The sequence below is a fragment of the Camellia sinensis genome, chromosome 1, assembly GCF_055761805.1.
Source record: "Camellia sinensis isolate YWXY chromosome 1, ASM5576180v1, whole genome shotgun sequence".
In the NCBI taxonomy this organism is placed as follows: Eukaryota; Viridiplantae; Streptophyta; class Magnoliopsida; order Ericales; family Theaceae; genus Camellia; species Camellia sinensis.
Window position 1 is genome coordinate 229438499 of NC_138961.1, and position 24937 is coordinate 229463435.

General features: G+C 36.3%; 1 protein-coding gene and 1 long non-coding RNA gene across 2 annotated transcripts in view; one reads left to right on the forward strand and one right to left on the reverse strand.

Annotated features, from left to right (window-relative positions):
* Positions 1-1770: 1770 nt before the first annotated feature.
* LOC114285597 (uncharacterized) lies at positions 1771-2509 on the forward strand. The gene is made up of 2 exons (XR_003637292.2): positions 1771-2002; positions 2310-2509. It is a non-coding gene; the product is annotated as an uncharacterized LOC114285597 (long non-coding RNA).
* A 2382-nt stretch (positions 2510-4891) lies between these two features.
* The window catches only part of SWEETIE (HEAT repeat-containing protein), a 73989-nt gene continuing 53943 nt past the window's right edge, over positions 4892-24937 (reverse strand). The window contains exons 33-48 of the mRNA XM_028228878.2: positions 19319-19463; positions 19146-19214; positions 18569-18625; positions 18280-18366; positions 18062-18190; positions 17321-17524; positions 16719-17177; positions 12051-12116; positions 11527-11624; positions 11272-11368; positions 11009-11144; positions 8715-9025; positions 8481-8615; positions 8231-8395; positions 8021-8146; positions 4892-6798 (exon numbers count right to left, since the gene is read on the reverse strand). Coding sequence (XP_028084679.2) covers positions 5467-6798; positions 8021-8146; positions 8231-8395; positions 8481-8615; positions 8715-9025; positions 11009-11144; positions 11272-11368; positions 11527-11624; positions 12051-12116; positions 16719-17177; positions 17321-17524; positions 18062-18190; positions 18280-18366; positions 18569-18625; positions 19146-19214; positions 19319-19463 — 3616 coding nt within the window. The 3' untranslated portion in view covers positions 4892-5466. The remainder of the gene's footprint in view (positions 6799-8020; positions 8147-8230; positions 8396-8480; positions 8616-8714; positions 9026-11008; positions 11145-11271; positions 11369-11526; positions 11625-12050; positions 12117-16718; positions 17178-17320; positions 17525-18061; positions 18191-18279; positions 18367-18568; positions 18626-19145; positions 19215-19318; positions 19464-24937) is intronic.

Consider the following 24937-nt stretch of genomic DNA (forward strand, 5'->3'; position numbering starts at 1 on the left):
TATCATAAGGTTTAACCAATGTAACAAAATAAATCTTAAATTTTTAATTTTGTTAATTTAAATTCTAAATTTTTGATTTATTTTTAATCTAAATTATTTGGCTACTTTTCTGTTAACTAAAACTGACACCAAAAAAACAAAAAATTACTCATTAAACTCAACTAAAAAGAAGAAGAAGATATTTTAGACATTATATATATATATATATATCTACATTGAATTTAATAATTAAAATACTATTTTTTTATTAGTTTTACTTAATGAAAATAAGCTAATGGTTTTGATTAAAAACAAATCAAAAAATTAAGATTTACATTGATAAAATCAAATACAATATATTTTGTTGTAAGGGTCAAATTATGATTATTTTATTTGTTATTATTATTATTTATTTATTTTTTATAATTTGCCGTAAGGTTTATCATGCTGTGTATAATTTTATTATTGATGGATGATACACTATGTGAATGAAAAAAATTTGTAGAAATATTTTGTTTTAGCATCTTACTTTGGAGATATTTCAATGGCTGGGGCTTGGCTCCAGCACACCATCCGAACTGGAGGGTTCAGTTTGATTTATTGGGCTCATTTTTGGATCATTTTTCGATAATCTAAACCGTTTATATTTTAAAATTTGTTGAGTACATTATTCTTGTAAAAAATCACTTCAATCGGATAACGGATACTATGTATTTGGATCACTTTTTTATGAATCGTTAATTTTCTAACCGTCCATTTTTTTCTAGACAAAAGTGATCTGAATACATAGTATTCGTTATCCGATCGAAGTGATTTTTTACAAAAATAATCTACTCAACAAATCTTAAAATATGAACGATTTTGATTATCGAACAAGGATCCAAAAGTAGGCCTAATGGACCGAATTAGATCGGACTTTCCAAATTTGGACAGGAGACCGTCCAGACCTTATTTCAAATAGAATAAAGATTTGGACCCCCTTTCCCCCACCCCCTTTCTTTTTTGATTGGTCACTTTTTCTTTTTCTTTTTCTTTTTCAATCACCACTTGCCACGTGTATGTGGGGAATGGTGGAGGTTGAAGTTTGAGGGGGTCTAAATCACTTCTGTTTCAAATATATCCTACTCCTTTCAATTTTGGGTCATGAGTTGTTATAGTGCATTTTCCATTAGCTAATATATATTTTTAAAAAAAAGATTTAACAATTAGTTAGACATTTAAAAACAAACTATTTTAGTAACTTTTTAATTTTTTGGATAAAATATAAGGTAAAAAAAATTAATAAGTTTGAGATATTTTTTAGGTTTTTATAAAAAGATGTGCAAATAGTAGAGATAAAATAAAATATTTGATTTTTTTTTATAAATTAAAATCGTTGACTTTTTTGTATAGTTTGTTAAGTTTTTTATTTTTTAAATAATTTTTTGACTTTTAAACTAAAAAGTGATATTCGAAAACATGGTATGAAAAAGCAGTTTAATTCAATCATAACTTAAACTACAGAATTGCATTTCAACAATAACAAATTTAATAATTATCTTTTGGAGAAATTAATTGAACTAATCAAATTACTAATTACTATTAATAAAACATTTCACGTTGAAGTGGTTTAAACATCATTTAAGCTCCTAAGCATGAGGGCTAAACAGCAAAAAGTATTTCCAAAGTGTCAGTAAAAGAGGGTAAGTTTTAAATGCACCAAGCTTCCCCAAAAAAAAAAAAAAAAAATGAGATAGTCTCCCTCACCTAACATAACCTAACATTAGGTGGCCTGGGGTCAGCATGGAAAGAGGAGTCTAGCATTTCACTCCCAGCCATTATAAATAGTAGAAGCCCAAGGGCATGTATCACACATTCTCAAACTTGAAAACAAAGATAGAGAAACATTCTCATAGCTGTAATGGGTATCTCTATCTTTGTCGATGTGAGGGACCAAAATTGCCGTCAGAACAACATTGGAGGAGAAAAAGATGACGAAGAACAACACGGTGCAAACATTCTAGTATTAGAGACCAAAAATCGGGTAAAATTTTGTTTTGTAAATTGTTGCTTTTATATGGGAAAAAAGAAAAGATAAAAAAAATGGCGATATAACGGTGCCAGAAGATATTTATACATCATTACACAATACAAATGCATAGAGATTTCCTATCCATATAAGAAAAAGCATTTCTTCTATTTTTTAGAGTGTAATCTTAATTCATATTGCCTTGCTAGAACAACATAAATACATTTGTGATAAAGAATTTGCGCAAACACACAATTAAAAGAATTGCTAGGAGAATATATCACAGTTTTCATGCTAACATGACCTTTGTGTGTTCTTGCAGGACATGAATGACAAGAGCTGTGTGTAAAATTTCACATGGAACACTCATCTGAGCAAGATGACATGCCCAAGTTGTATTTTATAAGGCCTCCAAGGTTTGATGGCCTTACAGCCTCGAACCTTCACCATGGCCTCCTAGGTCAGGGGTACAACTTTAATACAATTGTATTCGTTTTAATACAATTTTTTTTTTTCATCCTACTTTCACAATTGTTTATTTGGAATCCAATATTTTAAAAATCAGACTGGTCAGTGAATTGAAAAAAAATTAGGTGAATAGGTCACCGATTCAACCGTCAGATTCAACCAGAATTAAACAATGACGTCATAAATATATTAAAATTATATTTACATAAAATACAAGTAATAAAATTATAAATTAAAAAAAATTGAAAATATTAAATTTTCTTAAATACTTCTCCTAATATTTTTTTTACTAAAAAATATAATAATATATTTTAAAATATTATTAATTTTAATTTTGCAATAGGAAACCAAATATTCAATATTCCTTCCATATAATTTTAATTTAAATAATTTGATTGAAAGAAGAGCAAAAATTTTGAAAAGACATCAAAATTTCAAGTCTCTCTCCAATAAATTTGATTAAATCTCCCATGCATTTCTCGAGTTTTTTTAAAGAATTTTTTCTTATAATTAGGTAAAGACTTATAATAATTTTAAACTCTCAATGGAATTCCTCACAAGATGAGACTTTTGAAAGAGAGTTTTTAATTAAAATTTTTTTACATATATATATATATATATATATATAATAAGAAAGAAAGAAAAAAAGAAATAATTAAAAAAAAAAGTTAAAAAATATCAAAAAAACGTTTGAAATTTTTAATTTTATCAACCCGGCCGGTTCACTTGACCCATCCCTGGGTCAACCGATTCGGCGGTCCAACCGTCAATTTTTCCAGCTCTCTCTAAATAGGTCGATATTTGAATTGGAACGATTTAAAAAGTTTATCCAGACTGAAACTTCGACCGATTAATGGTTCAACCGACCAAACCAACTAATTCGGTTCGATTTTTAAAACCTTGGTGAAATCAATCAGAGTCAGAGTCACAAGAGGTAGAGTGATATCACAAATATCAAGGGGTATAATACTTGCATGGTTGAAGATCAATTCTGTAAAAGAAAATGTTACGGATCCTAAATAAATTATCAAATTTTTTACCAAACCTATCACATAGGTATAAGGCCCACACAAATCACGTGTGCAGATCTCACACCTACGTGAGAGATTTAATAAAAATTTTGATAATTTATTTAAAATCCCTAACCTAACTCTTCTATAAATTGAATGTTCTGTTCAATGTCATCGTCAGTGTCAAAAGAGGAAGGATATCATGATTTTTTTCAGTTGAAAGTCCCGAAGTCCCAAGAAAAAAAAAAGAAGAAATAATCTTGGGATTATAGCCAGCTCAAATACTGTTTGTAATGCACATACGTTTTCTATAATATTTGCCAAAAAATAAGGTCTTCCAAAATGAAAAATCTGTGGGTACTTGTTATTCTCAATAGGCTTCAAATATTCAATGGTTCTTTATCTTGCTCAAGCAGCCTAAGCGACTATGAAAGAACAGAAGTATTTTCCATTTAAACGAAAACTTGAGCAGTTACTATGGGATGTAAGAAAACTCATGAAATTGAAGAGAAATACAGAGAGCTATTTTGTATATGGATTTGTATATTTTCAGACCAAATCTAGTCAGTGGCGGCTCTAGAATTTTCCCCCCCTAATGTGTCAATGATTAAGTTGTACAATGTGTACATATATATAACAAAATCACTCCTTTCAATATTATATATATAATTTATTTCCAATAATGTGACAAAGAAAATTTTAAATTTTAATTCCCAAATAAACGAAAACTTCAGAGCATTCATACCAATGACTTCATAAAAAAACAAATGCATAACTTCTACGATTGCTCTTTGCAAATAGACTAACAATAATGATAGAGATTCTCACAAAACACAACCCCCACAACTCCAAAATAATTTGAACCATTTATGTCACTATAAGAGATAGAAGAAAAAAAAATTCAAACACATCAATGGTCAATACATCAGTGGAGATCGTGGGGATCCTCCTTTGTGGGGGTCCCAAGCATTTTCCATAGACAAAATAAATATGAGAAATATTTTTTTATTATTAATTTTTAATATTGGTTGATGGGTCAGTTGATCAATTCCATCCTGTGGCGCCGCCCTTGATTCTTGTATGGCACTATCCTATTGCACTTGTGCATCATATTTGTCCTAGATTTTTTATTTATTTTTTCACACACTAAACAAACTGGACTGTACCAAGGAATAATGCCAAAAGTTAGGTTCAAACCTAATGTACCAAGCAATGGCCCCCATAGTAAAACGTTGAGATATCTAGTGTCTTGCCTAATTTAACAGATGGTCATGAATAAATTTTCTAATGATGCAATTTCCTAACCTTACTGGACAAAGCAAATAATGTGGCAGTACAGAAATGGTTTAAGATCAAATGAAGATTAGCCATCTACGAAATCAATTAGCAACGATTTAACGTAATGGCGAAAAATTGCAAGGGAGGATGAAACAAATGAACCCTTTGGAGACCGGTTCAAGTAATAAAACAAGGATAAGCAGAATCTTGCAAATAAGCATTGTGAATAGCTTGCAATAAGTACAAAACAAAATGAAATGCAGCAAGTTCACACACCATGTCTCTTTATGTGGGTACAAACATCATACCTTCATATGAGTTGTCGCTGTACTTACGGAACGAATTCTGACCTTCCTGAATCGCCTAACTGATCTTCGTTACTTTTGTCTCCCCACCCCTCGATCACCCCAAAACAATGCTGAAGAATGGAGTAAACCAAGATTTCAAAAAATCATTACTTCAGAACTCCCAAACAATTCTACTCTCCAACAATACAATAGCTCTAGCTCCGGTAGATTATCTAGGATACCCAGATAAGTTGAAACCGGAGCTCACAGTGGTATGCTCCTGTTGTACACATGCACTTGTGACACTACAATTCACTTGAGACTCGAAACCATATTCAAGTATAATAGGAATCTCAAATTTGACCATCACCCCATTGTGCCTGGATTATATAGCACACCAACTTTGAACAAAATTTAGTCTCCTTGCAACAAATACCTAAGTTCTATCAATGTCACTAGCAACTTCCATTTTCTCTCCATCATCTGCTCCCTCTGGTAATCCTGAACCTTTACTACTCTTGTCGTGCATGTCAGCGTACTCGTTTTTAGCTGTCATTTTGTTTGTAGCTTCTTCATCAGCTTCCACATTCGACTCCACATGTGTACTATTATCTACTCCCTCTGGTAATCCTGAACCTTCACTACTCTCGTCATGCATGTCAGCGCTCTCGTTTTTAGCTGTCATTTTGTTTGCAGCTTCTTCATTAGCTTCCACATTCAACCCCACCTGTGTTTTATCTTCTGTTACCATGGGGTGTTTGAAATCAGAAAAAACTTTAGGATGCAGAGGATCTGAGCTTCCTGGAAGATCATTTACTTCACCTGGACTCCTCTTGCTTTGCTCATCATCACCTGCTATATTGAGTTGGACTGATCTTTTTGCATCTTCTATTGATTGAAGATCAGACAAGGCTAGATCACTATCATAATCAAAGGCAACTATTTCATCTCCATCCTGATGGTGATCATCAAATGGTTCAGTATATCCTTGTACAGAGTCAACAGATTGAAGATCAGAGACCTGGTCATTTTCACAGCTTAGTTCTGCTTGAATATTATCCCCGTTGTGGTCATTAAATGGTTCAATGCAAGCTTCTGCAACGTTAACAGATTGAAGATCAGATGTCTGTTGATTCTCATTGCTGGAAAACGTCTGCCTTCTTTCCTCGAAGTGATCATCACATGGCTCAGTGAATCCTTCTGCAACTTCAACAGGTTGAAGATCAGACAATGATTGATCATCAGGGCTTGGCACTGGTCCATCCTTTTCCTGATGATGGTGACCATTACGTTGCTCAGTATCATGGCTACTATAGTAGGAACAATGAGATTCTTTTATTTGATTTTTGCCACCACCTGCATCAGATATCATTTCCCCTTCAATAAACTTTTGATCTGCATCAGTGACTTCTTTTACATTGTCTGGAGGCACGGAATCAGAGTGGTCTTGGAAGTCACTGCTTCCAGCATTAAAATCTGAAATTGAAGGGTTTTCAACCAAGGCAGGTTCTTCTATGGAACTTTCAACTTTTGAACTTGACACAACTTCATTTGTAGAGGCAGGGAATGACTGGAAAGTATCCCAATCATCTTCTTCCTCTTCCTCTTCCTCACTACTATCATCAAAGTGCTCTATAGAAGTTGATGTGGTGGGGCCTTTTTCTCTAGTTTCTTCTGTTTGCACAGGTAACTTTATCACCAAAGATGGCATCGTGGATTTCATTTGTGTTGTATTGTGTTCTTGGGTAACAGAAGCACGAATGATTCCCTGGAAAAGCAAAATTGGAAGTCAAATGAAAATTTCCTTGATTAAATAAACAATCCTCTCCTTTAAATTCTCCATGTAGTTTTAAGGTCAAGAATAAAATCAAATACAGAATACAGAATACTACTTGCATACACAAACAAAATTTGGTACTACTGATGACAGCAGCCACCAATGTAATTCAGAATTTCAGATTTTGCTGTCTCTTGGTCAAAACTCAAGAAGCTACATCCCCCATGAGCGTGCAGGGGGTTGGGGTTGGGGTTGGGGTTGGGGGTGGGGAGGGAACAATCAAGAAAGATTTTTTTTTTTTCTTCCAAACAAAAGCAGAAGCTATTGTTGGATGGTGGTTCAGATCAAGTCATTATTTCTGGAATAATAAATAAATGTTTCTTTGGTCAACATTGATCAGATGAGGTATATAATAGACTGAAAACCTTGATGGAAGAAAACATTTCTATTAGTTGATACTCTGAAAGGATCCCCTCTCAGACCCCCATCCAATGGGAACTAAAACTGGGCTTAATTTTTTTATACTCCGCGGCCACGTTTGATTTGCAAATAAGGGGACTGGATCAGATTAAATAAACTCAGGTAAAATAATCCCACATTTGGTTCAAACTTTCTGACACGATATAACTAATCCCGAGAGGGCCTTTTATCCTGCATATGTGGGATCATTTTATTCTAGGGAGAGGGGTGGGGAAACTCTACACTTTTGTTACAAAATTCCATAACATATTCTGCTTAATAATGTCCGCGAATCAAACGTGGCCTGAAAGGATACAGGCAAGAACTTCTACTCAGACTACCATATAACTGAAAGCAAGATGGTTTTCTTACAAGCTAAGAATAGATGTGGATGGTAAAGGTTGTGGATTCTAGGAAGAGATCCCAAAAATAATTCTTAGATGTGGTCAACAAATAGGAATGCTAGACAAACATTTCTGCTGGAGGATGTTGGCACTGTCAAAAATGTTAGGATTCAACCACTGAAACAGTGCTGCAGAATAAAAGGGTACAAAACTTCCAAAAATTTAAGAGAAAATGATTTATCTATTTATTTTCGAGAAAGGCAACATGAATATCAATATTATTCTCACCCCCAAATCAATGCTCTTCAGATGATCAATAAAAGAAGTGTCATTTCAAAGTCAACACGAGACAGCAGTTAATTGTTCTTTTCCATTTTTTTCTGCACAATTAGATTTAGAAAGAAAAGCACCTGAAGTTGCAGTCTGTTTGAAACTGGCATCGCTAACAAGACATCCTTCAAAAGAACTGCTGAGGAAGGAATTTGAGCAAGTTGAGAAACAAGCTTTCTAGCAGTGCTTCTTAAATCATTGAGTTCCTGCATGTCAGTAATATGCACAATCAGCACAAGGTTGATGACAGACACAAGTAATCATAAGTGAATTTTGAAGGTTCGTGTTACCTGAGAAAGATCATCATCTGATGCTGAGAAAACCATGACAATAGCTTCCAAAAGCAGATTCATAAGACCTTTCTGACATTCACTTGCTTTTGACAATGTTTGCAGAATCACCAAGATTCTCAAACACTCACTGGCAATAGCCACTGCTTCTGTGTTTATGGGTTTCTGTCATCAATAGCATTGGAATGCTCTATTAGAGTAATGAAAACTTAATTTTGACCAAGTGAGTTTTTTATGAAGGAAAGAATACCTTCAGCATTTTGTCAATTATAGTGAAAATATCTCTAAGAAGCTCCCCATTAAAGAACAGTAGGAAAGAGTTGCTTTCGGAATTGTTGCCTCTCTGTACAATGCTTTTCAGCACTTGCAGACCAATTGCTTGAACCTGCACACACCAAGTTCCACCAGCTGCTTTAGCTGTGCCTGGTGATTGGGAAATTAGAATGTCTAGCTATCGGATACTGCATGTATTGAAATTTATTACCTGTATGTTGGTGTCACAAAGAATGGTCTGGATACATTTAGAGCAATGTTGGATGACAGTAAATAAGATGGGATTTTTCTCTTGGTTTTCTCCTGGACACTCAATTTCATAAGCCAGCTTAGCTAACAAAGGCATTTGTTTGAGGGCAAAAGCAAGCTTCATTTGCAGCAGCTTGCATGTGCTAGACCTTTTCTTCTCCAATAGATGAATGCTCTCAATGCAATCCTTTGTTAAACTAGCAACCACATCTAGACAAGCTCCAATTATGGTTCTCATGTAGCAAATGCCATCATCACCTGATTTAGATTTATCTGCAATTAACCAACCGATTAGCTACCTACAGAACATTTACAATAAACGAGCATCAAACCACTTGGAACAACTCCTCCTATAGCAAATTATATAGAAATTAGTAAGAAAACCCATAAAACTGTTATGCCAGCAGATGCAATGGTATATCAGAGGATGTTAACACTAAGGCATATTCTTCTTCAGAGAATTATTTCATTCCATGCAATATGTCAATATGTATAAGCAACAAACCATAATCACATACAGGATTTGCCTAAAATGCATTTTCCTTGACATTGGAACCTCCTACAAGGATCATATTACACACAACGGTGTGTTTAGCAAAGATGAGTATCTTCATATTATAGAAACCAAAACTATTAACTTACTATAATAACAAAAAGATTACAAGCTAAAGAAGAACAAGAAGTCCTTCAGAAGGAAAATGGCCAAAAAACTAGAAAGGAACAGATCAAAGAACACACCAATATTTCAGTAAGTCTGCTTTAATCTTTTTTAAGGAAGGGGTTTCTCATTTTTTGCTGAAAGGTCTGCCAAAGTTCCTACTATACTTGATCTGGTTATCCATATGAACTTCAATTCTAACAGCAGTTACATGAGATTGAATGGAATTTGAAACAAACATCAACAGGTAGTCAACAAAAATGTTATGGTCCAGAGAGTTTTGAAAGCACTGGCGTAAATAACTATAATAATCTAAGAACAGCTACAATGCTTACAAGCTTCGTGTAACTCAAAGAAGTTTTCATGTTGGCTAATAACATAGTGATTTTAAAAGCCACAAATGACTAACCAATGGTGCAGCTGAAAATATCTAGAAACATGGTGAATATGGATTAACCATCATAAGAGGAAGCAAGGAAAATGGATTAAAATTAAAATTTATTATGTTCGGTACTAAGTAGATACTTGGGTCAAGTAATCCATACTGCTAAAGAGGACAAATTTTGCTACAAAGCTGATAAATTGTGAAAGGATACATGTTATGGCCCCAAATAGCATTTTTTCTTCTAACCAGAACTAAAGCTTGTTATGTCTGCCCCAACTCATTTTTTCAAATTCCACTTCCTTGCCAAGAGCTAATTGTGAATCAGTTGCACAACCCAAATCTTCCCATAGATGATTACCAGGCCAATCAATCAATGATAGAAGTCTACTGTGACGATCTAATAGCCCCATATGGCTGTAAGAAAGAAAATTGCTGAATGTCTGTCCGGCCACATAATTACAAATTTATTCATGTAACAATAATCCATAATCTAAAGACCTCTCGAAAAGAACTAAAATTTTCCACACTCGTTTGCAGTTGCGACACCAACATATTAAAGCAATCTAATCTTTGACAGTAATTCTTCTTAGAGGAACAACTCGTATGACCACAAAACTTATGGACCTCATCATCCATGATCCCTATAATTTCCAATATATTAGTTAAAAAAAAAAAAATTGATTTGGAATAGTAACAGATCATAAGTTTTTGTCAAATTTCAATGTCAACCCTTTGTTATCTTTGTTGTTAAGTTTAATGGACAGCAAGCATGCAATTATCGCATGACCTAACTTACGTTACACTTTCACCCTCAGTCCTTGAGATTTCACCTAATAAACTATTAAGTAGGCCAGGAGGTTAAGTTTCCATCCATATTCCTATGGAGGTTAATAAAGGCTAAATCTAAAGTTTATCCTGCCACAATTACTGAAGTGAAATTTTGATGAAATGGTAAGGGATACAAAATGTTATTTACCCACAAAAAAAAAAAAAAAAAAATGATATCAAATTGTGAAGACTTCTAAGCGTAAAAACATACTCATAATAGAATTTTATGAGGGTCGAGGATCGATTCAATTTCATTAAATTTGAATTTTATTGTAGATTTGCATTTTGATCTAAGTAAACATTTACGCATTTAAAAAAATCAATTTTTGATCAGAAACTGAGGGATACAATAGAAGTCAAAGCATGCAGCAGGAGAAGTGCTCACCATCAATATGTGTCTTCAATAATGAACTCATGCACTGGACAAAGTCATTAGCTTTTGAAAAGCATAACTCAGTTGAAGCTCCTTTAATGTATTTGTAACCAATTAACAGAAATGCTAACATGGATTTTAATTGCCTCTGCATTTCACCAACAAGAAATTTAAACAAAATGAGGATATCAACTTGCTAACTGAGAGAACTAGGCAATGTAAAGATTGGATCAAGAAGCATAATAAATACGGGAGTAAGGATCTGTTTAACCTACCTCAGGTTCAAGACGTACAAGGAGTGTCTTTGCTGTAGTAAGCGACACAGAAATCATATCCTCCCAGTCTGAATTATCTGAACAAGTTGCAGCATAACTGACAACAAAACAGCAACAATCATTCAGAGAAAGATTATTAATTCAGTAAATACCTTAAATGAGAAGCCTTGGACAAAAAAACTTAATACATTTACGTACACATGGGTACCCCATTCGCAAAAAAAACAATCGAAGCATATAAACAAACAATGGTACCTCTGAAAAATTTTAAAAAGGTAAGCCAAACAAAGTTCCACGACCAAAGATGCAAAATTTTCAGCTTCAAGGAAATCTTTGGGGCAGTTCTGGACAATCTGTTAAACAAAAGAAGATTTAATATATAATCCTATGGCTTTGACATGCCAAACATTGAATAACACTCCGTAAATATCCACACAACGTTTTATTAGGAATATAATTCAAATTCAGACAAAGAAAGAACTTCATGAATGCAAAATAGTAGTAAACAATGTATATAAGGATCTTCATATGAAATTGAATATGCAAGTCTAAATATAGCAAGGGTAATAGCAATAGATAATGACCTCAAAAAACAAAAAAAACAAAAAAAATTAAATTTAAAAAAAATAATCTGATATCATAATAAACATTGCAACAACAATTGTATTTGCATCTTGTGAATCATTCTACAAATACATCACATTTCCAGGATTCTCAATGATACTCATCAGTTTCCATTCTAAAACCTAAGTTAGTTGAAGATATTTGCAAAAATTTACCTCTGAAAGGACAGAAATTGCAAGACTATCCCATGTATCCTCCGAGCAAATGGAATATGAAAAAACCTACATACAAAAATAATGATAAAATGCTTTAAAATTGCAACAAGTCTGGGAGAAGGAAGACATCTAACATAGATAATCCAATAACATAGAATATCCTAGGATTATTGAGTTTCTTAATTCGTGTTGATTTAGTTTTACTATTTTAATTGTTGGGTAAATTACAAATACACCTCCTGAGGTTTGATTAAAATACGAATTGCCCCTGTGATTCTGGAAATTACATTCCACCCCTTGATATTTCTAATTTCATAACAATTCGCCCCTTGTATTAATAAATCATCAAGTCAATTAGCAATTTTTAATGATATTAGAAATATGTTTCAATTAATAATTTAGGTAATTTTATTATTGTATATGAGAACAATTATGAATTTTATTTTTTTACTTAATTCTATTAAATAAAAAATTATAACAAGGAAGTATTTGTAATTTTTCAAACCATAAGGGGTAATCTGTACTTAAAGTAAACCTCAGGGAATGTATTTATAATTTACCATTTATTGTTTTAGTCTTCCCAAGGGCAGGCAGAAGACAGTATAGTCCCTTCTCCATAACTGACAACCCTAAAAAAACGTATCTCTATAGCCACTTTCCTTAAAAAGCTTGACTAGAAATGCTTGAGTGACGGAGACCCAAACCACCTTTCTTTATTGGAGTACACACTCTATCCCAATTCACTAGATGATATTTAAAATCCTCCCCACAAAAAAAGTTCCTTCGAAACTTTTCTAGCATCTTCTTCACCAATGCTAGCATAGTGAAGAGAGACATAAAGTAAAGTAGGAAGACTAGATAAATCTAAATCAAAATAACTTTACCACCCTTGGACAAATATATATATATATATATATATTTTTGATAAATAAAGATTTATTAAGAAAGCATCAAGGAGATGCCAAAAGAATACAAAACCAACCCCTCAAACAAGGACCTAACCAATTAAATCATCAACAAAGTCTAAAACATCAAATATATCAGGATCCACTCTTCTCGGCACCCAACTGTACAAAGCACTGCAAAACCGAGACTCTAACTGAACAATCGACTGAGCACTCCCTTAAAAAACCCAACAATTCCGCTCTAACCAAAGCAACCACATTAAACACAAAGGAGCTAACGCCTAGGCTCCCCGCAGTCAGTTCCTAACTCAATCACCCCCCCCCCCCCCACCACCACCAAACAACAAAGCACATCCATAACCTGCTTTGGCTAAGCCCACACCACTCCAAACAAACCAAAAAACAAGCACCCACAAGCGAGAAGCAACTAGACAGTGAATAAGCAAATAATCCACTGCCTCCACATCCGCACAACACATGCAACATCAATTCACCAAAATATGATGTCGAAGGATCAGATTATCAACAATCAAAATTCTACCAAATGTTGTTTTTCACACAAAGAAAACCACCTTCGACGGAACACTAGAAACCTACACGTGACGCGAAGGAAAAGGCCTCTTACCACCGCCACACAAAGTCCTATAAAAAGACGAGACGAAAAAAACACATTTCGCATGTGGAACCCCCCCAACCAAAACATCCTCCCCCTCCCGGCCGACCTTAACCTCATATAAGAAAGCCAACAAATCCACCAATTACCCAAACTCCCAATCCTGAGTCTACCGTCGAAGCACTATATCCCAAACCAGCCCGCACCTCCTCCACCCAAATATGAAGCCACCATCACATCAGGATCCACCACCAACTGAAAGATCAAAGGAAAATGGTTCTGCAAAGTAATCTCCCCACACCACCGATCCTTCTAAAATCGCACACGCGCTCCATTATCCACTCGATACTGGATTTGATCCCAAAACTCAACCCTACCTAACCAAATTCCTTTCCACAATCCGCACCCATGAGAACCCCCACCTCCCTGGTACACCCTTCACCCCTCCCTAACCCATACTTAGATGCCACCACCCTCTGCTATAATTGATCCCGTTCATTGGAAAACCTCAAAAACCACTTTTCCAACAAAGCCAAATTAAACTTACACAACCTCCTCACCCCCAACCCCCTATCCTCCTTAGGACAACAAATTTGCTCCCAACTAACGAGATGATACCGAAACTCCCCACCAACACTTCCCTATAGAAAATCTCGTTGCAACTTTTCCAAGCGGCGAGCCACTAATACAAGAATGACATACACCGACATAAAATAAGTCGGAATACTACTCAATATGCTCTTCACCAAAGTCAGCCTTACACCCTAAATGGCTGCCAAAGTCGAAAGATGGCCAACCTCTTCTACCGCAATTAATTCTGACTTGGCCAAATTCACCTTCAGACCTGAGACCGCCTCAAAACATAGCAAAACATAGCACAAATTCCCTAATTTCTTTGAATCAACCCCACAGAAAATCAAAGCATCATTAGCATACAAAAGATGAGAAACATGAACCCTATCCCCCATTGAAAAATCTGTAAACAAACCGTCTTGCACCGCTCAAGACAATAACTGACTCAGCACCTCCATGACAAGAATGAACAACAAAGGAAACAATGGATACCCTTGCCGCAAATCCCGAAACGTCTGGAAATAACCCGTTGGCGTCCCATTCACCAAAACAGACATTCGTATCGTCGAAATGCAAAACCAAATCCACCACCGCCACTTTTTCCTAAAACTCATCAGCTCCATGACAGACATCAAAAAAATCCCAACTAACATTATCATAGGCCTTCTCAATATCCAACTTACAAATCACGCCTGACTACCGCTCGCAAAGGAAAATCAACACACTCATTAGCCACTAACACTGCATCCAAAATTTGACGGCCACCCACAAAAGCATTATGTGATTCCAACACCACATCTTCCACTTGCAACCGAACCCTATTGGCCAAAACTTTCACTAGAAACTTGTACACACTTTCCAACAAACTAATCAGCTGAAACTGTTGAATATCCCCAGCCCCTCCAACCTTAGGGATGAAAGTAATAAAAGTCGTATTGAAGCTCTCCTCAAACTGGCATGTCTAATAAAATTGTCACATTACTGCCATCACATCCCCCTTTACAACTTCTTAACAATGCTGGAAAAAAGGCATAGTGAATCCATCTAGGCCCGGAGCCTCATCTCCACTCATTCCCTTCAAAGCACCCATCACCTCCTCTTCTTAAAACGACTGCTCCAACTAATCAAAATTCGACATCCCACTAAACTCCACACCATCAAACCCCCAAGCGCCATCCTTCCCTCTATCTCCCAAACAAATGCTCATAAAACCCAACAATCCCCATCCGAACCTCCCCTTCTTTCAACAACTCCACCCTATCCACCACCCTTGGACAAATATTGCCTCTTCCTCCTTCCCAATTTTTCTCAAATTTTGTGCAACACTATTCCACACTGCTATGGCCTTGAAGGTAGAACCCAGCAGAAGCCTAAATACACAGAGGGAAGAGAACCCGCTCTAAACCCCAAAGTGGCGGTCAATCCCTGAAAATTTGTCACCTAACCTATTGGGATTAATTCGCCTTTCCTAGCATTAAACAGCAACCTTGATATTGCCTCAAAGCAAATCAAAACAGTAAGTAAATACTGGACTGCTTTTCCTCTGCCTCACAAGAAACAGTAGTATCATCGGCACACACTTCTGATCATGCCTCCTTGAACATTTCACCTAATTACCTAACACTTTTGCAACTTCAAGTCATGAATAAAAAAGTTTCCTTTTGTTGCCACTGAAATGGCCTAGTATGTTTCTATGTCCTGGTTATGGAAAGAAAAACATGATGGAACATCAAACTCACATGTTTCCATAGAAATGAAGTTGTTCAGCCAAAACATGCCAAACATATTGAAAAGATTAAATCTTTCATCTACGTGGCAACAATGACAAAGACTAATAGGAGGTTGTAGCCAATTTCTTTCTTTATTTTTTGTTTTTTCAAAAAAGGGGTTATTAGAGGACTGAAACACAGAAAATGCAACCACATCTCCAAAATCTCGAAGAAATATAATTCAAAGTCACATACAAAAATCATTTTGGAGTCTTTAATGAAAGACGCACTTGATGCTAACAGGAGAAAGCTGGCAAACTACAAAATGACATTTTGACTAGCAGATTACATTAACCATTAATTTCTAGGCAAGATGTTCTGTATGTTGCGTAGGTGTTGGAATGTGTCCCACATTGTCTAGAGTTGCCCCATCTGTGCTAGTTATAAGGCTCTAGTTTCCTTTTTCCTTAAAACCTGGGTTCTAAGGAGAAGTGTGGGTTGAACTTTTCGATTTGGTATCAGAGCTTGGTTGGGTCTGTGATTGGTGTGCCGTTTATCTGGCTATTGTATGTTGTCCAAGAAGGTGTGTTGGAATGTGTCCCACATCGCCTAGAGTTGCCCCATCTGTGCTAGTTATAAGGTTCCAGTTTCCCTTAAGGAGAATGTGGGATGGACTTTTCAATTGTAGGCAGGTCAATTCTAAATAACAAAGCGAATGAATACCTTTGTCAGTAGTTTCAAATGAAACTAAAATCATGAACATTCAGCTCAGATAAATTCACAGATGAGAGACAACAAAGATGAATTAAAGAAATAAATTTATATATGTAGTGTTTATAAGACAAAAAGAATAGTTATAGACTACCACCTGCAGCAATTCTCTACAGATATCCACAGTAAGAAAACCCATGCTGAAAAACCTTTCTGCGGAGAGTAACTGGAACACTGGTAACACAATCTCATATAACTTCAAAGCCAGAGGGTTTGTATCTTCAACTGGAGAGTCACCACCAAATTTGACTTTAGCAGAACCCAGGCATATCAAATGTTTATGAAGGGTTGGATCTTGTCCCTGAAATAGAACAAGTAGAGCAAAGCCCCACAGAAATTGAAATTCTTCTGGTTTCAATTGAACCATGCTGTATCCAGAGATGAAGGTATTATTTGAGTTATTCTCAGTTGTTTGGGAAGATAGATTCATGTCAAAATGCACAGGAACTGCATCCAGTGCAACTGCCTGTAAGATTACAGGCCAGGCTTCTTCTAAACAAGGCTGCAACTTTGTTGAAACCAGAGGTGATTGAATTCCATCAAGGAATGGTTTCCACTGCAAACAGGTCACAGAAAACAAAATAACTTCGGACAGAGGAAACAATTACAACATTTCTACGTGTTTATGCTTACATTTAAAAGATGGAAGAAGGAAGACACAAAGACAATACTAACAGGTTTCACAAATAATAAGCTTACTTTTTGTTTAAGATGCAATCTGAAGCAGACATAACTGTAGTCCTTTAAAATTGAGATCCAGTACTTCCCCAGTACACTTGAACTTCCTGAAAATAATGGTAATTGAGCTAGATACTCATCTGGAACCCCAGCATGTTGTTTCCTCAAGAAGGCATATGTATAACATTTGAGAGAGGCATGGGCGGTTAAAAGTCTTATTTTGATCTAGACAACAAAAAAGAATAGTATTAGTAAATATAAAAAATAAAAAAACAACTCACCATCATATGTACATACATAGATATATCAATATATATGTATATTATCCGTGTAAAACTGTGAGCCACATAATATCCTCTTCTGCTCCTTGGATGAACTTGGCTATTGCTGAAAGTTCACTTCAACAAAAAATAGGAAACACAACAGATCCACCAATTGGCCTTCTTAGGGCAAGTTTGGGAAGTTTCAATAATAGTAAAAAAGTCAATAAAAAAGCCAAAAGGCCAAAGAACTATATAAAAAAGTCACAAATTCCCTTTCCTCTCTACTTTGTGCACGTTTTTTTTTTTTTTTTTTTTGTAAAAATCCAAAAAATCATCCCAAGCATACTAATTTTTTTCACCTCTTATTTTAGCCAAAAAGTTACTAAAATAGCCTATTCCCAAACCAACCCTTAATTTACATTGAATAATTTGGAGCAGATCCACCAATTGGCCTTCTTAATTTACATTGAACAATTTGGTGAATAGTGAAATGATATACCTTGCATGATACCCATTCTGCAAATGATGGATAGTAAAGATCCTCAAAGTTGTTCAGTGGATGTGATATCAATGAAAATATTCTCTTAACTGCAATTTGATCTCCACCAATTATCCCATTCGTTAGTATCTGAAATTTTTACAAGATATACCCCATCATTAATATGCAAAATTTAATTAGAATATATCAAAGATATATATTCATTTTTATTCTGAAACCTTTGTAGCCAGCTGCAAGCCTGCCTCCAAAAGAATAGGGCCAGAGGATGTGTCTAATGCAGTGCGGACAGCAGATACTAGTTGGGCCTAAAAATGGTACAGAATTAATTTAGTACAAATCCATGAAAGAAAGAAAATAAAAAATAACTATGAAAACACATATACATATTTTGTAAAACCATTCCCTGAAGTTGCATCAAATAAGAAACATGTTTCAGCAATGAAAAATTTATATCCTTGAAATGGAAGGAAGAGTGAAGGAAACCTAATGCAAGTTCAATCAGCATACCTGATACTGTTCAAGTAGAAGGTGTCCAGGAAGGTCAGGGTCTGGTATCATTTCAAACTGTAATTCACACAACAGAAGACATAAATGAACTATCAGAGCATTTTTGTAAATTTTGGAGTCTCAGCATGGTACTAAGTGAATAGAAAGTAAGAAGACACACTTCAAACAAACAAGCCATAGAATTTATCCCCTCCATTAAATGCCACCAAGCTTGTAAAAGAATGGAAAACAAGATCATAGATAGTAATTCATTGCATGGATTAATTGTCACTCCTAAGGAATAGGCTAGTCCTTCAGTAGTCATCATCTTATCAGCAATTTTGAAACTTATCACATGTCAGGTAGTTTCTCAATCATCAGCTTCATATAACGGGCGGAACTTATGACACCAAAAATTAAGTTATTTGGCAGCTCAAGCTGATATTTGAGAATGATAAAACAAGCCTATGAGTAATGAAGCAAGATCATCATCAAATAAACAACTATAACAAAGGATACACATCTATTTTCAGATAAATCATCAACTAATAAATAAATCCTACAAGATTTGCAGAATCAGCATTCCACAGACCAATACCTTGTCCATAATGGTACTTAGAAGTCCCACACCAATGGGCCGCATGTTCTCAAACTGGATTGTGCTTATCTGCAACAAGTGGCATATGAAAATATTTCAGCTTAAACAACTATTTCAAGCCCTAGAAATTATTCAAAGCATTGAACTATTATAATGATAATTGGTTTATATACCTGATAAGCAAGCGATATTAGCTCTTGCACATGGAGGACTAGCCAGTCACCAGAGGTCAGTCCATTAGCAGATTGTTTTCTTGCCACACAGAGGTCAAAATGAGCAAGATCCTTCCCAACAGCTGCAGGTAGATGACTCAAACACCTACAAGGAATTACTTTATTAAGATAAATACATCATGAAGAAAAGTGCATAAATGGCCTGAGGTACGTGCAGACATCCCACTGTAAGAATTCTGAATGTTTTTTGTATATTCAATTGTAGCAGAATACAAAGGATACATTTGATTATATAGTACTCCTAACCCTAAAACTAAAAGGGAAACGGAAATATTCACCTAATCTCTCAGAATATTCACACACTACACTACCATATATATACATATACACAATATTCTCACACCTCAACTCAAACTCAAGGTGTTTTAGCAAAAAACATTAAAAGTTTGCCAAGAAGAAATTGAAACTGGACAGTGGTGTGAGTCTTGGTAAAGAAATCAGCAAGTTGCAGAGCCGAAGAGAAGAAAAGAAACGAGATACAACCAAACTGCAGATGCTGACGAACAAAGTGACAATCAATCTCAATGTGCTTAATCCGTTCATGGAAGACAGTTTTATGTGCAATCTAAATAGTACTACGGTTGTCACAATAGAGGGAGGTCGGAGAAGGCTGAAGGACGCCCAAGTTAGAAAGAAGACAATGAAGCCAAACAACTTCACCAGTAGTATGAGCCATAGCACGATACTCAGTTTCGACAGTAAAGCGAGCAACAACAATTTGTTTTTTGCTTTTCCAAGAGATCAAGGAATCGCCAAGAAACATACATAAACCAGACGTCGACTTGTGATCAGTAATATCACCAGCCCAATCAGAATCAGCATAGGCCACCAAATCCAGAGAGAAAGTAGAGGACAATAGTAAACCCTGAAATATAGTATCTCGGAAATAGCGAAGAATCCGAAACAATGCAGCCCAATGTGTGGAGCGAGGAGCAGAGACAAACTAGCTAACCACATGAACAGCATAAGCAAGATCAGGACGAGTAACTGTAAAATAGACTAAGCAACCCACGAGCTTTCGATATAAAGTAGAATCATCCAGAAGAACACCATCAGTAGGGCTGATCTTTACATCACGTTCAATGGAGGTATCAAAAAGCTTAGTGTCAGTAAGACCGGCCCGATGAATAACCTCATTGGCATATACTTGACCTGAGATAGAAAGTAGCCCTCGGGAGAAGAAGCTACCTCAATACCAAGAAAATACCGCAATGGGCTTAGATCCTTCATTTCAAAAGTGCGGAAAAGATGTTACTTGACCTCAAATATAGCAAAAGAGTCAGAACCAGTGATAATCATATCATCCACATACAGTAATAACGCAACAAATCCAGCAGAGGTGTGGAGAAGAAATAAAGCAGAGTCCTAGGTACAAGGATGAAACCCCAGCTCAGTAACAGCAGTCTAAAAGCGATCATACCAAGCACGAGGAGACTGCTTTCGACCATACAGAGCACACCGAAGGCGACAAACCTGTCCAGAGAAATGGTGAAGGCCAGGAGGAGGACGCATGTAAACCTCCTCAGTGAGATGGCCATTAAGAAATGCATTCTTAACATCTATCTAATAAGGAGGCCAAGAACAAACAGCATCCACAGAGATCAAAGTACAAACAGTAGTCATCTTGGCAACAGAAGCAAAGGTCTCCTCATAATCAATACCATACTCGTGTGAGAAACCTTTGACAACTAGACAAGATTTGTAGCGCTCAAGAGAACCATCAGAATAAGTCTTGACTTTGTAGACCCATTTGCAACCAACCAGATTCTTACTAGTAGGCAAACGAACCAACTCCCAAGTACTAGTTTTCTGTAAAGCAGACAACTCATCCTCTATAGCTTGAACCCAATGAGGATCCTGGCAAGCCTCCTTGTAAGACTGAGGTTCGGAAAAAGAGTGAATAGTAGACAAAAAAGTACGATAGGAAGCAAAAAAACATGTATTAGACCAACCCAACCTGTTTGGAGCATGACACGCTGGAGTAGGATATCAGTGGGTAGCAGGATCAGAGTCGTTAGAAGCAGGAGGATCAACAACAGGGGCAGAGACAACCGGTGGAGAAGGAGCCTTACGACGAGAATAAACTAACAACGGAGGAGAAGAAGAAACCGAAAGAGGAGAAGCAACTAGAGGTGAAGCATGAGGAGAAGATAGAACAAGCCCAGGAGGAACTGTGAAGATATACTCATCAGACGGGACCTTAGAAAGAAACGGATCAATATGAACCAAATTGTGACATCCCTGTTCTGTATTATGCTAATTGGTCCTTAAGTTGTTATGGTCATGTGTTTAGCATGGTTTTGTATGCCATTATGTGAAAATATATGGTTTTGAATTTCTATCTGTTCACCGTAGGAATATCTGTTTGATTTTACCGCTTCGGAAATTAAATTGGAGGCCTTATCGGCTACAGAACCAGAAATTGATTACGCCATTGTGATTGGCATAATTTTTAGAGCCTACGGTGAAATTTAATTGAAAATTGATTCTGGTCAATTTAAACTGATTAAATTGATAAATTAAGTACCCCATTATTTTATATTAAAATAATTGTTAGTGGGGCTTGTTGTATATTTGCATTGCACTCTTCTTTAGCTCTCTTAAAACTCAAAATCTGAGTTAGACAATTGAGAGTGAGAGAGAGGCCGGCTATAGAGAGAGAAAGGAAGAGACTTGAGCAATTTTTGGCTCTAGCTTGGGAATTTGAAGATTTAGCTCAAGAATTGACTAGAATTTGGAAGATTAAAGCTCCTAGGTGAGTAACCAACCCCTAACTCATGAATTTGAGTTGTGATTTCGTGAATTGAAGATTAATTTGTGATCTAGAACATGAAAGGAGCTGGTTTTGAGGAATTTGAAGACTATATATGCATGCATGTATGTATTGTTTTGAATTTGCATATTTGAGCTTGAATTACATGACTCATGTTGCAATTTTGGTTGAAATCCATGTATTTGACCATCTTTTCATCATATGAGATGAGAATGAAGGTTATATGTCACATGCATGTACAATCCATGGAAGTAGAAGCTTTGAATGCATGAAATGGTTACATTGGTAATGAGTTGGACAGGCAGTACGCTCGAGCGGCCGAGTTCACGCTCGAGCTGAAATTGAAGGCAACCAGTACTTTTGCAGACCTAAGGGTCCGCTCGAGCGGGGAAGTCCACGCTCGAGTGGGTACCCTATTTTCTGAAATCTTGTTTTTTGCATTTTGTGTTCTGTTTTCCGTTCTCTTTCACTTGCAAGCACTCTTAGGCATATGTTAAGCATTGTAAATGAGTTAATGAGATAATAATAAAGCCTAAAGAGGAATATGTGAATTAAAGAACGGATTGAACTGTTAATGACCCTTTTGTGTTCATGAAACGTGTAGGGTCAAGCTCTAGGGCAAATCCACAAGCCGATCACTGTGAGTAATATCAATATTTGAAAGCTTGTCAATGTCCAATTGTTATTCCCTTATAAACTTTATGAGTTGTTAATTGGGATTATGGACAAAAGTCTGACGGGAATCAATGAATGGACCAAAGGTCGTTTTGATAAGAATGAATGGACCGAAGGTCATTTTGATGCAAAAAAATGGACCAAAGGTCGTTTTGATGTAAATGAATGGACAAAAGGTCGTTTTGATGTAAATGAGCGGGCCAAAGGTCGTTTTGACCTATATGAATGGACCGAAGGTCGTTCTGTCATGAATGAGTGGGCTAGAGGCCGTTTTGACGTGAATGAATGGGCTAAAGGCCATTTTGACAGAGATGAATGGGCCGAAGGCCGTTTCGACATAAATGAATGGGCCGAAGGCCGTTTTGACAAGAAAGGAAACCTGAATGGGTCAAAGGCCAGTATGTTGGAACTACAGTCACTTGATCTAAATTTTGTATAAGTATATATATATGTTAAGTAGAAATGTGAATTGGGCCAAAGGCCGTTTGGAACATGTTGTTTTACATTGTTATGTAATTTCTGCATTTGATATTATTCACTGGGCTATCGCTCATGCTCATTTATGTGTTTGTAGGTGAGCCAAGGGAAGTCCAAACCCAGCCCCAGTGAAGTCTGCTAGGAAAAATCCGAGTTTTGAGGAAGTCAGCCTTATGTCTCACTCTTGAGACCTACCATTGCCTTTTGTGTTATGTAATTATATTTTGTCTTGTCGGCAAGGACTTTATGTATATCTGTAAATAGTCCGTCATAGGTTGACTCGCTTTGGATGATCCTGTCTGTAATGAATTTTGTGAAACTGTACTTTTGATGTGGGTTATTAACGTAACTGAATATGGTCTGTTGATGTGCATGTAAGCACGGCTCTATGGACAAAATTTTAAATTTTTGCTTCCCTTTTTGGCCCCCTTTACTCTGATGTGTTAAGTCTGTTTTGGTTTGAGGCCGTAGGTAATCTTAGGATTACTGGCCGGTTACGTCCTTAACCCATGGGGGCGGGTTCGGGTCGTGACACAAATCCTCTTGAAAAACTGGGGCGGTGAGAGGAGGAAGCTGAAAATAAGGTAGACATTCGAGAAAGGCAACATGGCGAGAGACATAAAGGCGACGGGAAACAAGATCATAATAGCGATAACCTTTCTGAGTGAGACTATAATCCAAAAAGACACATAGGATAGACCGGGCACTAATTTTGGTCCTATCTTTACGGGATAAAAGGACAAAACAAGCAGACCCAAAAACACGAAAGTAATTAGGAAGTTGAGAAAACAGAGCCTCATAAGGAAACCGACCAGAAAGAAGAGGGATAGGCATACGGTTAAAAAGAAAAGCAGCATTAAGAACTGCCTCACCCCAAAACGGAGCCGGAACGGAGGCAGAGAGAAGGAGAGACCTAGCTGTCTCAAGGAGATGACAGTGTTTACGCTCAGCTCGACCATTTTGGGTAGGTGGATCAGTACAAGAAATTTGGTGAATGGTACCCAATTTGGGCAAATATTCACAGAATTCAATTTTAAAGTATTCCCTACCCAAGTTAGACCGCAACAATTTAATAGTAGACCCAAAGTGTATAGTGACCATAGACTAGAAAGTACGATATATCTGGTAGAAGTCAGACTTATGAGTCATAAAATAAACCAAAGTGTAACGGGTGCAATCATCAACAAATGACACATAGTATGCAGAACCCCCTTTGATGAGAACAGGAGAAGGGCCCAAACATCAATATGAACTAAAAAAAATGGTGAATCAAATATAGAAGTACTTTTATGAAAAGGTAAGGCTGTCATTTTGGCAAGTTTACACCCTCGACATTCAGTAAGTTCACTAGGAGAAACTTTACCCAATATATCAGACTAAGCTAAAGGCCGTAAGCGATCAGCAGACAAATGCCTTAATCTAGAATGCCACAAGTAGAAAGGACTAGGCAGAGAATCTAACTGAAAAGAGGAAAAGGCAGTTAGAGAGGTTGTCATAGGCAAATGTAAGCTCTCCACCACATAGAGGTCTCTAACTCTACGGCTGGTCCCAATCTGCTGCTTAGACATCCGATCCTGTACAGAACAGATAGAAGAAAAAAAGATAACATCAAAACCGAAGGCATCAAGCTAACT